This window comes from Taeniopygia guttata, chromosome 7 (assembly GCF_048771995.1).
Source record: "Taeniopygia guttata chromosome 7, bTaeGut7.mat, whole genome shotgun sequence".
Taxonomy (NCBI): domain Eukaryota; kingdom Metazoa; phylum Chordata; class Aves; order Passeriformes; family Estrildidae; genus Taeniopygia; species Taeniopygia guttata.
The window spans coordinates 19,911,423-19,924,059 of record NC_133032.1 but is presented as its reverse complement, the minus strand read 5'-3'; the positions used below and the strand labels follow the sequence as shown (position 1 = coordinate 19,924,059).

The 12,637-nt window shown below is 38.4% G+C and overlaps 1 protein-coding gene across 1 annotated transcript in view; it reads left to right on the top strand.

The window, feature by feature from the left end:
• The window catches only part of PDE1A (phosphodiesterase 1A), a 144,880-nt gene extending 133,094 nt beyond the window's left edge, over positions 1–11,786 (top strand). Inside the window, 4 exon segments of the mRNA XM_030277596.4 lie at positions 2,889–3,093; positions 3,095–3,162; positions 8,249–8,365; positions 8,681–11,786. Of these exon segments, the coding sequence (XP_030133456.4) occupies positions 2,889–3,093; positions 3,095–3,162; positions 8,249–8,322 (347 nt within the window). The 3' untranslated portion in view covers positions 8,323–8,365; positions 8,681–11,786.
• The last annotated feature ends 851 nt before the right edge of the window (positions 11,787–12,637 follow it).

Below are 12,637 nucleotides of genomic sequence, written 5' to 3'. Positions count from 1 at the left end.
ACAGCAGTGGGGGCCAGACATCATGCCGGCTCCATTTCTCTTACACTAGTAGGATTAATTTAGCATTGCCCTGCTTGAATTCTATTTATTTGATCCCTGTCCCAATCTCAGCCTCATTTAGACTGCTAGATAATTCTGTTTCATCAAAGTGATGTGGGACAGCAGAAATTATAGGGAATTCCAAGTATTATATGCAATATAAAGGTCCCATGTAATATAGGGTACGATTATTAGCTGTTATAGAAAGCAGAAATCTCTATTTTCCCATCACATTTAGCATATTCCACAGGTGGCTGACACACCACAAGAGCCCAGTATTTTTCATCTTTCTAGCAGTGGATTAAAGCTGAATGGAGCAAAGCAAGTCAGAACATAGAGTTAGATGTCCAGCAAGTGACAGATTTAATACTAAGAAAACAGAGGAGGTTCTTAATGACACTTGTGACATCATCATAGAGAATTTTGTACTTGAGGCTTCTCAGTCTGTCACTCCCTCCAGCCACTCCTGGTGGTGGTCCTGTAGTCTCATACCAGTTTAAATGCAAAAGGCATAACTTTTACTTGGTATATATTAAGATTAACAGCTTACACCAAGTGTATCTTGGTTGCAGAGATACTTCATTTCAAAGTTCCATCCATCAGTTAGTCCCGAGTTAGAGTGTGGCTCTGGTTTAGGTATCCTTAGACAAATTTGAGATCAACTCAAGGACAGCCATAGAAATTGGAGACCATCATGACATAAATCAGGAACAAGCCATTGGAGTTGTTATGATTAAACACTTAACCTTCATTTGCCAGTTTAAGTTTGGTAGGTAGTGAATAAGAACAATTTTTAATTTGGATATTCAGCTTTATGAACAAAAAATAATGTGGATTTTGCATGTATGAATATTCTGAGCTTTCTTATATAAGAATAAAATTGTCAGCCAACCAGGTACACCAAGACACACCAGAGTTCTGTCTGGAATAGTCCTAAACCAACTTTCAGGGAGAAAAATACTTTCTTCTTACTAGCTTTTTCGTTAAAAATATCTCACCAGTGTGAGCTACACTAATGTTAGTTTTATGTGTGCTCATTGTTCAGCTTTTCTTTTTTAATTTACTGATGCAGCTGAACAGCATGTGAATACTTTATTTTTGAATTTTCTTGGGTTTTTTTATGAAACTAAGGAAAAATGCTGTAGTTGTGCCATTTGGAGGCAAATATGGCACATAAATCACTTTCTTAAGAAAAAAACTTTATGTAGGTAGGTTATATCATGAGTGACAAGTGCTTTAAATAATGTCTCTAGATTGAACATAACTTGCATTAACTTCCATGTACATATTTCTCAATGGCTTTAACCCCACCTCTTCATAAGAGCTATATTGAAGTCTGTAGAAAAAGACTACCTGTCCAAGTTTCAGAAGATTTGGAATCTAAACTAAACATGACTCTAAAGTTTTGGAAAACATGGTTTAACAATGTAGAAATTGCTCAAATTTTAAAGTTCTTGATTTTTAAAAAAAGTGTACGAGAAAATATAAATTACAAAAAAGGAAATTAATAATTCCATGCTTCTGTAAATCAGTTCAGGTTTGAAGATGTTCCCTTCCATCCCATTTCACAGACCAAATTGTACTTCAGGGGGAACTTTTCTCTGGATCTAGAAAAGTGAGGTGGTGCCAAATGCTGACAGCATTAAAAATATGCTTACAGTCTGGGTTATCTTTCAGTTGTCATGCACAACCACTTGTGGCCTGGATTTGGACTGGTCACTCAAAATCAGAGTTTCTGGGAGTTGCCAGTTGAACTCAATAGGTATCTCAATGTTTGGCTTCCTTCCTTAGTAATTTCTAACATCCAAATTAGAAATTTTTTGCAATATCATGCAGCTATTTTATGCCCATGTTGTTCAAACTGCAATGCTAACTTTTAAAATTGACAGTATTTGGTATCTTCTGTACTAGTGTACAGATTCTAAAATCTAAATTTATGAAATGCAGATTATAATAGCAAGAGAATAGGCCCTCTGTGAAGATGGTACATTTATTTTTTTTGTTGGACTCTTCACCTGCCATCACAAGTTTTTAATTCACTGTTTCTTTTTCACCTAGTTACTCCTGGTGTCACCTCTGTGCTGTTATGTTCTTTCTCCTTTTACTCTGGGCCATTTCATTTGTACTGTTCTCCAGGTCTCTGCAATAAAGTAAGGAGTAGAGCCTTCCAAAACCATTATTTTTTCCTGTTGCTACTGTCCCCTGAAGTGCAGTTTCCCCCACATCTGTTCCTTCCCATTCTAGAAGTGCCTTTAGCCAAAATGGCAGCAGTACTGGACAGTACATGCATAACCTCCTATAGCTTATTCCAGCTTGTTCCCAACTTGATGGTTTGGACTTTTCCAGGTTAATAGGCCAATTTCCTTCAGGGCTTCCCCTCAGCTCTGATGCCCCATCCCTAGCGAGTTGTTCCCCTCCATGCCCTCTCTTGCAGACCTGATGAGCTCTGCTCTTCCTAGTCCTGTGTCAGTAATCACCATTGCAGAGGGGCGTGCTTGCAGCAAGGGGTCCTCCTGCTCCCCATCCTTCAGGTTACTGCTGTCTGATGATGCTCCCTCCTGCTCCCATCCTTCAGGTTACTGCCATCTGATGATGCTCCTTTCTCTGTCTTATGGCCAAAACCAGGTACACATTAGACATCAAACCAGAAAGAGGACCACTACAGTTCAGCTGCAGTTGTGCAATCAGGAGCAGGAGCTGACCCATATTTGCCACAGTGCCCATGGCCTCATACAGAAACTGATATTCACAGTGTTCCTGTGTGCAGCTCTATATGTCACTAGGCTGAAATCAAAAACTTGTGGCATATCCTTCTTATCTAATTCACCTATTTTGTTCCCTCTTTGTAGAAGAACTTGTGAGAAATGTTGTCGAACAGGAAAAAGACCAAAGCAGAAATTCCACAGATGCACGGTTACAGGAAGAGGCAACAAAGACACAAAGTGAGAGTAGTCAGGGGAGTGATGGTACAAGCTGTCCTCTCAGATCCATCGTCCTACAAGTAGTCTCTTTTGAAACTCCTCTGAGTGGTGAATCCAGCTCAGAAAAATGCACTAACTGATCCGAACCCGAAAGATCTCAGTGATGCCCAGCAAGAGACTCAGAATACAGACCCACTGAATGGTAATGCTTCACAAGCCAGTCTAATCAAACTGTCCAGGGTGAAGCTGCAGCAGTGTCTGGTATCTCCCCGTCAAACATCAACAGCAACATAAAATATTGAAATAAGGTGTTGTACAAACCACCAGCATAGGACAGTTCCTTCAGGCCTGTGTAAAATATACCCTAAAGCATCAAAGAGAAGCATATAAATAAATAACAACTTCTTGATATCAGCTATTTGGGATCTACTAGGAAATTCATTAGAGACTATACTTTAATTGAACTTGAAAAATGGTTTTAGAATTATTTAAAGATATCTATTTACAATTAAATAGCCTTTTGTTACTGGAGAATAAGGTAAACTTTCAGAACAGAACTTTCTAACATTTTCTTTTTGAATAAGTAATTACACTATTAATATTTGTTCCCCTTAGTTTAGGCACCTAATATGATTGTTATTTTGTAAACCACATCCTTTGTCCCAAACATAGTGTGAATCTAATAGTTAAGCTTAAGTAGATGTAATTTGGCAACTGTAGTTGTCATGGGACTGTGTCATTCACTTAAGCAGGAAGATCAGTCTCTTGACTGTAGCTGCTAGACAAGGGGAGCAGCCAGAAAATCACTAAACTGTCAGAATATGTTTTTAGAGTGTAAGTATTTTATCACAAAATGACCATGTCTAGTATCTGGACATTGCAACACAGTATCAAGGGCAACATGCCCAAGCAATGAAGAATAGATGCAATCAAGGGAAGAGGAAGACACTGTACATCTTCATTATATTTTATGAGTTTGTTTGTACTTAGAGTAAGCTTTGAGGTGTTAGGGCAATATGAATAATCAAGGATATAATGACACTTATTTTCCTCACTTTTATTTAAAATATGAAACTCATTAATGCTCTAATGACAGTAAGCCTTGCAATATTGTGCCAGAAGTATGGCATTGTCTGAGCAGCAACATTGAAGTGCTTATAATGCTTAGCTTAGGCATGAGTATATCACTTGGCATATTTCTCAAAAAACCTTTTTATGGAGAACTCCCACTTACTCTAGATTTCCACGTTCCATGGCTCCATGCTTTTATTGTTGACAGGTTTTTCTCCATCAGAAATAACAGATGGTTAATTTAGGGCCCTAAATCAAAATATTTACACTAAAACTACTTTCACAACATTTGAAGTTGTCTAATAACTGACATTTTATCTTTTGACATGTAATTTTTACAACAGATTTGTATTAAATCTCAACTTAAAATTTAAGTGCCTTAGAGAAGTTCCCCATCTCCTGGATGAGGAATGCTGAAGGAAAAGCTATATCTGTCATCCTTCAGGCTTGGCAGAAGGCAGTTGTGGTGTAGCTGTACTTGTGGGTCTTCAGATGGCTGACCAACAAAAATGATGTTTGAGAGATCAGATAGAACTCAGCATACAGTTAGTTCACGCTGTTGCCATGTCAATCTTTACATTCCACATTCCCAATGAGAACAGAGATTTCTTATCTTATAAAGTGTTAATCTCATTTGTTTACTAAGGCAGGAGAATTTTTAGGGAATGCATTGTACTTTAAATCTTCAAAATGCAAAATTTATTAAATGAGTAAGAAGCCATTAGGTTTTTAATAGTGCTTTTGCACGTCTATTGATGTCCAGTGGATCCAGACAGGACTCTTTCAACTAAGGTCATGTCAATGGAATGCTGCTTCAAGCAAGCAGAAGGTAGCAAACACATGATCTTTCCCTGTTTCACAAATTAGACTTTTTGAGTATTCTAAGAGACACCATACATCTGTCAGGATGCTCTCCATGTTTCTTTCAAGAAGAAGACTTCTATACTTTTGTAGTTTCTGAGCTGAGAATGGCGGGGCAGAAGGTTAAGGGCATGTCCAGAATGCTTGCTGACTTCTGGGGTGGAGAAGTGAGCACGTGCAGGTGATAGGGCTGGGAGGGTGAGATAGAAAAGAAAAAGCAACATGGTTATTTAAGTTGAAGTTTCATATGTTAGCTGTCATTGTTCTGTCTTTTATAAAAAGCAGAAAATCCAATTAAGTGTTCTGTGATTCAGTTATACAAGTTGGGGACCATGGGAAAATGATGTATGTGCATTCTTGGGAGCTGTCAATTAATGTTTAGATGTGGTATGATGAGGGGGTTTCCCATTTAAAAAACTTTAAAAGGGGCTGTTTTCTGCTTTTTGTGTCACATCTCATTCTAGGTGTAGTTCTTGTAGGCCATCATATTTTAGTGGCAGGAGTAGCTCTGGCCTGGGTCCAGGTTGGTGCGAAGGGAAGACTGGAGGGTCACTTTTACAACCACTGCAGTTGAGACTGAATGTTGTTTTTCTCCACAATACCTCTTTTCCTTTCCATCATCTCACTTTAATTTAATTGAATGGTACAAGATGAAATTAAACTATTATAAGGTGATTTTTTAAAGTGATGATTTTCCTTTTCTCCTGAGTGATTTATTAATTAGAACATTAATTTTAAAAACTGCTTACATTTAATTAAACAACTCCACATTTCAATGATTTATAAATGCTAATTGGCAAACTTAACTTCTCACTGGTAATGATAGCCACATTAATCCTTGATATCAAAATGCAAGGGAGATAATGAATCTGTGATAAAACAGACTGCCAGTAGCTTTACTGTGTGTGGCAGGAGAGGACTGCCCAGTCCCACTGAGCGTGTGGCACATTCAACACCACCAGCAGTCAGTCAGTGAGAGCCTCTGGAGAGCAGCCAGGTTAAACTGCAGTGGGCAGATCCACACCACAAGATGCCAGTTTGATTTATGGTGCTGCAGGTGGCCTCAGGGGATCATCTGTGCCAGGCAAACACTTGGTGACCGCCCAGTGCAGTGGTGGCCCCGTGGAGCTCAGTGGGTGTGGAGCCCTCTGTGTCCAAGCTGGGGAGGAGCAGATTGCTGTGCTGCTGCTTCCTCAGTGCTCCTTGGGTAAACCAGGATCCTGGGACTAAGGGAAGGTATCCATGTTCATGCATGGGATAAGGATGGAGGGAAGGTTAGATTTATAAATAATATAAGGTTTATAAGATAACAGCCATTAGCAACCACATTTTTTTATCATATTTAAAAACTGGATGCACAAACAGAAAACTATATATGCCATAGAAGTTACTGTTAAGTTTTTTGAAATTTATACCGCAATATAAGAAAGATATTAAGCTATTAGGGACCTTCTAGAGGAGGACAAAGGATGGGAAGGGTCTGGAGTAGAAGCCATATGTGAAGCAGCTGAGGTTACTTGGTCTGTTCAGCCTGGAGAAGAAGAGACTGAGGGGAGACCTCATTGCAGTTACAACTTCCTCATAAGGGGAAAAGAAGGGGCAGGCACTGATCTCTTCTGTGCTGACAATGACAGAACTTGAGAAAATGGCCTCCTTATGTTGAAGAGGTTTATGTTGGCTATTAGCAAAAGGTTCTTCACCCAGAGGGTGGCTGACCACCAGAACAGGTTCTCCAGGGCAGTGGTCACAGCACCAAGGCTGACAGAGTTCAAGAAGCATTTGGATAAGGCTTTCAGGCACAGATTGTGGTTCTTGGCAGTGGTGCTGAGCGAGACCATGAGCTGGTTGGGATGATCTTTGGAGGTTCCTTTTAAACTCAACATATTCTGTGATTCTGTGAACTGTTTTATTTTAAGGCTTCCACAAACTCAAGTGCCAGGTTTAAAATCTAAATATTTAAATAAATAGCATTTGCTGTCATAGTTTTTCTCACCTTTTTTCTGTTTGTTTGGTTTTTTGTTTGTTTGTTTTTGTTTGTTTGTTTTTATGGATAATAATGCTAATATAGTTTTGCTAAATCCCTCCAAAAAGATCCACAGGCTGAAAGATCTGTAGACATCCTTGTTCTAATTAATGTTATTCCAGTTTTGAGACTTTAAAAACCTTTGAAGTATTGCTTTTCTATTCCACCTACATTAAATTGATTGGAAATAAGGGGTGGTGTTGGATGCTGCTTGTGGGAATATGGCCCATCTGCTTGTGTCTGCATTGCAGTGAGCAGTACACACTCTGCCCCCATTCAAAGTAGTGAAACAAAGGTGAAATCAGTAGCAATTCTTATTCGTTTACAGTGAAGCCGTGGCAGATTCACTAATTTTCTCCTTTCTTCATGCTTGTTCTCTTCTGTTTGCTTTCTTCTACTCCAATTCTCTTTCCTGAACTGTCAGTCTCTTCTTCAACTTGCCATCATAATTCAATTTACATTTCAGATCATGCATAATCTTCTTTCCCTTTCAGTTTCTTCTGCCTTTGTTTTCTAACTTTCAAAAATATTCCCTTCACTATTTTTATAACTTTTAAGCTTCTCCCAGGTAATCTTTTTCACTTTTGAGACTTCTATGCTTTTTCTTTCTGACATTTTCCATTCAGTGTTCTTACTGGCGGGATCTCTCTATCAAGTGGGTAAAACTGAGAAGTTACTATACGTAGTTAGTAAATAACGCTGTGAGTTTGCTACATTGTACCTTGCCTACCATCTCAGTGTATTTATTCCTCAGCTGTACTCATTCAAAGCAGCAGACGGAATGTTTAAGTAACAGTTTAACGCTATGAGTATCTGTTTGAGATTCACGTTGTATCACTTAGTTTGAAAGCTGCTTGTGTTACTCTGTGTCATTTCTCCTATCTGATTGAAATTAGTTCTTAGAACCTGACGCCGGCATCTTTCATTATCTGGGAGGAAATTAGACTCTGATTCGAAAGACTACGGTAAAGAAGATTTAAACAGCACTTTGCAGAGGGTGAATTTTGACTTTCAATAAGCTAAAACAAAAAACAATTGAAACAAACTCAAACGCATTTTATTCACACTCATGTAAAAGTCTTCATAGTTTTGTTTTATGCTGTGATCTATTGCTTTCATTCTATCTTTTGCCTTGTGGATAAACCATGATGATTATTTAATTCGAGGTGATGATTCTGGTAAGAAAGCAATTAAAGGAAGCAGTCACTGAATCCTCATTTTATCCTTAAAATATCTTGAGGAACCAGATTCTGTCTGTCTATGGCTGTGGAGATTCTCTTGACTTGGTTAACTTCCTCATTCAGGTTGCCAATCATGTTTGTTTGTCTTCCAGGTGAGCCTAAACACTGTAAGTCAGAAGATATTGTAAAAGCCGCGGAGCAGACAGAAGCACTGGTACAGAACTAGATTTGCTATTTCTTATAAGCTTCTGACATTTCAGGCAGGACAGGTAATTTGGTCATTTCTTTCATTTAATGGGGAGTGTTTTATACCACAAAGGCTTACTTAGTGCTATTCTTAACCTCTTTGTTTCATCCCAGTTGTGCTTATATTACAAAATGTTGAAATGGGTACCCCACTTTCAATGTCACCTTAAAAAAATTCAATATAAAGAAGGAAAAAACAGTACTTTTAAATTGCTGAATCCTTAGTGTTAGACTAAATGATCATGTGCTAAATCATCCTTAATTCAAGTATATAGAATATTGGAAGTAGTAGTATCAGAAATCTCTTGTTTATGAATTTCATTTGACCTCTGTTGCAGGAGAAAAGAACTTTAGCTGTTCCTACCTCATGATCTCAGAGGCTGTTATCTGTCAACTTGTTCTTGGATCATCCTACTTCTGTGGAGAGTGATTGAACAAAATGTTCAAAAATGTAAAATATAAAACCCTGAGCTGGTAACTCAAGGCACTTAAAAATTTGCAAGTTTTCAGTTGTTTTTGTGTTGCTATTTCCTCTTCTATTCTGCTTTCTTAAACTAGCCAAAATAATCTTTTCGGCCAAAGTTGGACCTTGCTTTGTTGCATCACTGGTACCAGACATTTCCAGTTAATCATGAGACATGTGAAAACATGATGTTTGTCATCTGCCTGGGATTGCTGTTACATGTCACTGCTGCTGGTGTCCAATGAAAATGGAAAATCAAAATGAAATGTGTTTCTAGATACTTGTTCATGCAATCATGCTGCATGCACCATAAAAGTCCTACTTGTTAGCTTCCTTAAAATATCTGGAATTAAATGTTTGTAGACTGTACAGGGAAGTTGCAAAGTTACGCTGACCAGCCTGCATGAATGAAGATTCTTCCCAACTGAAGTGGCTGCCATAGGGAAAGAACTGGTGTTGAACAAATTTGAAAGCATTTGAAATATCTCTTTAAAATTAATTGAATAGCATCTGGTGTTAAAGATTAAAACATTCTGAATCCTGTAATATTTTGAAAGACAACAGCACTGGTGTCAGCCCTACCGTGAAGCTGGTATTTATTGTTTTGTAGGTGGAAGAGACAGCAACAGAAATACATGAAAATTGTTTCACTTCAGCAAAATGTTTTGTTGCCTCTCAGAATTGGAAGGTGACACAGAGGCCTTATGGCATGGTTTATCTCAAATGCAAAGGTGACAATATGCTCAACATCTTTGCTAGAGTTTGTTCTTTTTGAGGGGCAGCAAAAACAGCAGCACACAGGCAGTTACCTCTGCAAGAAGCCTCAGAATGAGCCCTCCGGCCCAAACTGTGCCCGTAAAGAAACTCCATTTTCATCTCTTCTTCCCTCGAGCTGCACATGACCCCTCCTGATTTGTCTGGGTGTCTTACACAGCTGCAGCCAACCTCATTTCCCTCTGCTGGAACCTGCTAGGAAAATTCTAGGCTCCCGTTCAGGTTGTAGGCACTCAGGTGGCTCCAGACGCTGCACTCCCTGTTCTCCTTTTCGGACCCTGTGGTCATTACCTCACTGAACAAAAAGTCTTTCTAATCAGCCATGGTCCACTCTGAAGGGGACCTGTGGGGCAGTGGCACTCTCCTCTGTGCCAAGGGTGATTGACACCTGTGTGCTGGTCATCTGCTGCTTCAGGGATCCAACCAGAGCTCAGCAGGATCAGGTTCCACCTCGTCAAGGGCACGCTTTGTCTGACTGAAGAAGGAATCACGAACCAATCCCCTTTGCTGACCCTTGCATGTCCCTACCTGTTGACTGTCTCTTTTCTGACAGCAGAGCAGTCAAAGTTTAGCTGGGAACAGTGTAAGCTCTGAGCCCTAGGACAAGGGCATGCCAAAAGGTGGAATTCCTGTCATTGAATATGTAAGCCATATATGTGCTATGCATAAGTAGTATGCATAGTTTTAACTTAAGAAATGTTTGTGCATATAGGATGTAAAAAATACATTTAAATTGTTTTGTGTATCTGGTCCAAGGCTTGTATTTAGCATGGACAAATTTCTGTACAGTGATGTTAACGAATGAAATGTTAACAGATGAAATTGTATCATAGATGTTATAATGCAATCAATATTTTTTTGCTAAGAGTTAAGAATTTATATATTCTCTGCTGGTGTTTGAGCAAATTCTTAGTAGTCTGGATCGCTCTGTGCACCTTTGCATCCTTTTTTGGGAATGTTGGACTCTTTTTTTTTCCTTTGTAATAAAATGTAAACCATCTTATGGCTTCTTTTTGTCCTTATGACAAGAGAAGAAATTTAATGGTCATATCAGACTTTTTTTAATTGTAAGTTGCCATATGCTGTGGCAGTGGAAAATCTTTTTGATTAAGATCTGAGAAGTCAGAAACTTATTTTAGATAAGTAGATCATCTATAGTTCCCACCAAATTTGAAAAGAACAAAAGACAACTACTCTTTAAAAACTGGGCCAGTTATATTCTTGCTACTGACTGTTTTTCAACATGGTAATCTTTGTTTCACTGAGACTGAAAGTCTGAAGCAACAGAATTTAATCTTTATATTGTATTTTCACTTTCAGACTTTTACCATAGTTGAACTTAAAAGTTTTTTTCTGTGTCTCTATCCCATTGAGATTTATTACTCTGCAAAATTTTTCACCTGAAAATACAAGCAGAAAGTATAACAGATTCTGCAGAGAACTTGAAGCACCCTGTGGGGCTCCCACTGCAGAAGCCAGAAGGAGCTCCTGGGCTCACAGGAGGTGCTCATTGCCTGCAGATCTCATTCATTAGGATAGAAGAGTGATTTTTATATAAGTAATCCTATTTGCTCATTTGCATTCAGATTTTATCACTGTGGTAGATGTTCCTGAAATACAAGAAGAGTCTTTAGTTTTTTTGTTAATGCCAGCTGATTCTCTTTCTTTCTTCCTTCCGTTATTCTTAGCAAGATTTTGCCTGGACATGACCCAAAGCTTGGTGTGTTGTTTGGATGAGGAGAAATTTTCTTTGATGGAAAAGACCAATAGAGCCAACACATGCTGGTTAAGGCTTTGGGCTGGGTGAAATTTGGGTTCATATGGGAGAAAGGCCTCTTGAGAGAACCTCTCCCTGAACAGTGGTTTTATCTCTGAAACCTGTAAGGCTGCGCTACCAAAACACTGCATGGGGCCCTAAGAAATGGTGTTTGTATCTGCATCTCTCCCACAGCATTCTGGGCATGTACCCTGCATTGAGCACACTGACGAGCTGTAGCTATAAATGAGCCCTCAAGAGTTTTATTTTGTACTTTTATCTTGAGATATATGACAGATATATTATGTAATATTGTTATGGGTTATGATCTAGCCAGTATTTTTTAAATTTAATTTTCAAAAAGGCAATCTACAACTGTGTGTTTTTATTCTGCTGTATTTGTCCATATTTCCTATGATGATATTCCCAAATAAATCTGATTTGAGGGCAAGGATTGTGAAGCTCCTGAGTATTAGTTACAAATTTGTTTTCCTGGAGCATTTTTGCTCCTTTGTGGATGACTGACTTTGACAAGTGACAGCGTGTATATATGGTCATTTCCAACCCTTTCACCCATTTGGGACTCCAAAATTTTTCCATTACTGTCCCAGTTTGCCACACCAACTCACTCACATCCTCATAGCATGTTTGAAAACAATTTCTTTAAGTGGGTCTTGCCTTCTTAGCCTTTATGGCTAAAATATCCCTCACATGAAGAAAAACATAACCAATAAAATATTTTTTACATAAAAAATTCATACTGTGATTGAAATTGAAGGGATTGTACTTGTTAGCAACAATTCTTCAGGAAGGGTATGACATTGAGAGATACCTCCATGGCATCGTGTAAGTTTTATAATCCAAGTTCAGTGCACATGGAATTAAACAGGGCCCCTTTCTACTTGGGTTGAAAATGAACAGAAAGAATCCCATTAGCTCAAACATGCATCATATCCTAACTAGGTACATGATGAAAATAAATCAAGATAACTACTTTATATCACATTCTTTGCAGTTCCTCTTTTCCAGGTGCCATCTGAGTTACAAGCACAAGTAGAGATGCCAGAAGTTAAACAAGCCACTACTGTGATGAAAATACTTTCATATTAACAAATCAAGATCACTAGTGGTAAGTGTCTAAAATGTGTATTTTAACAGACTACATAGTTATTGTATGAGAAAGAAGAAAAATGTAAGTATGACTAACATTCTCCAGAAGCAGGTTCAAGATTTCTGTGTACAGTAATTTAGCAGAAAAAGTTTGTCTGAAAGGGGAGTACATCCTTTTAGCATTTTTTTTAA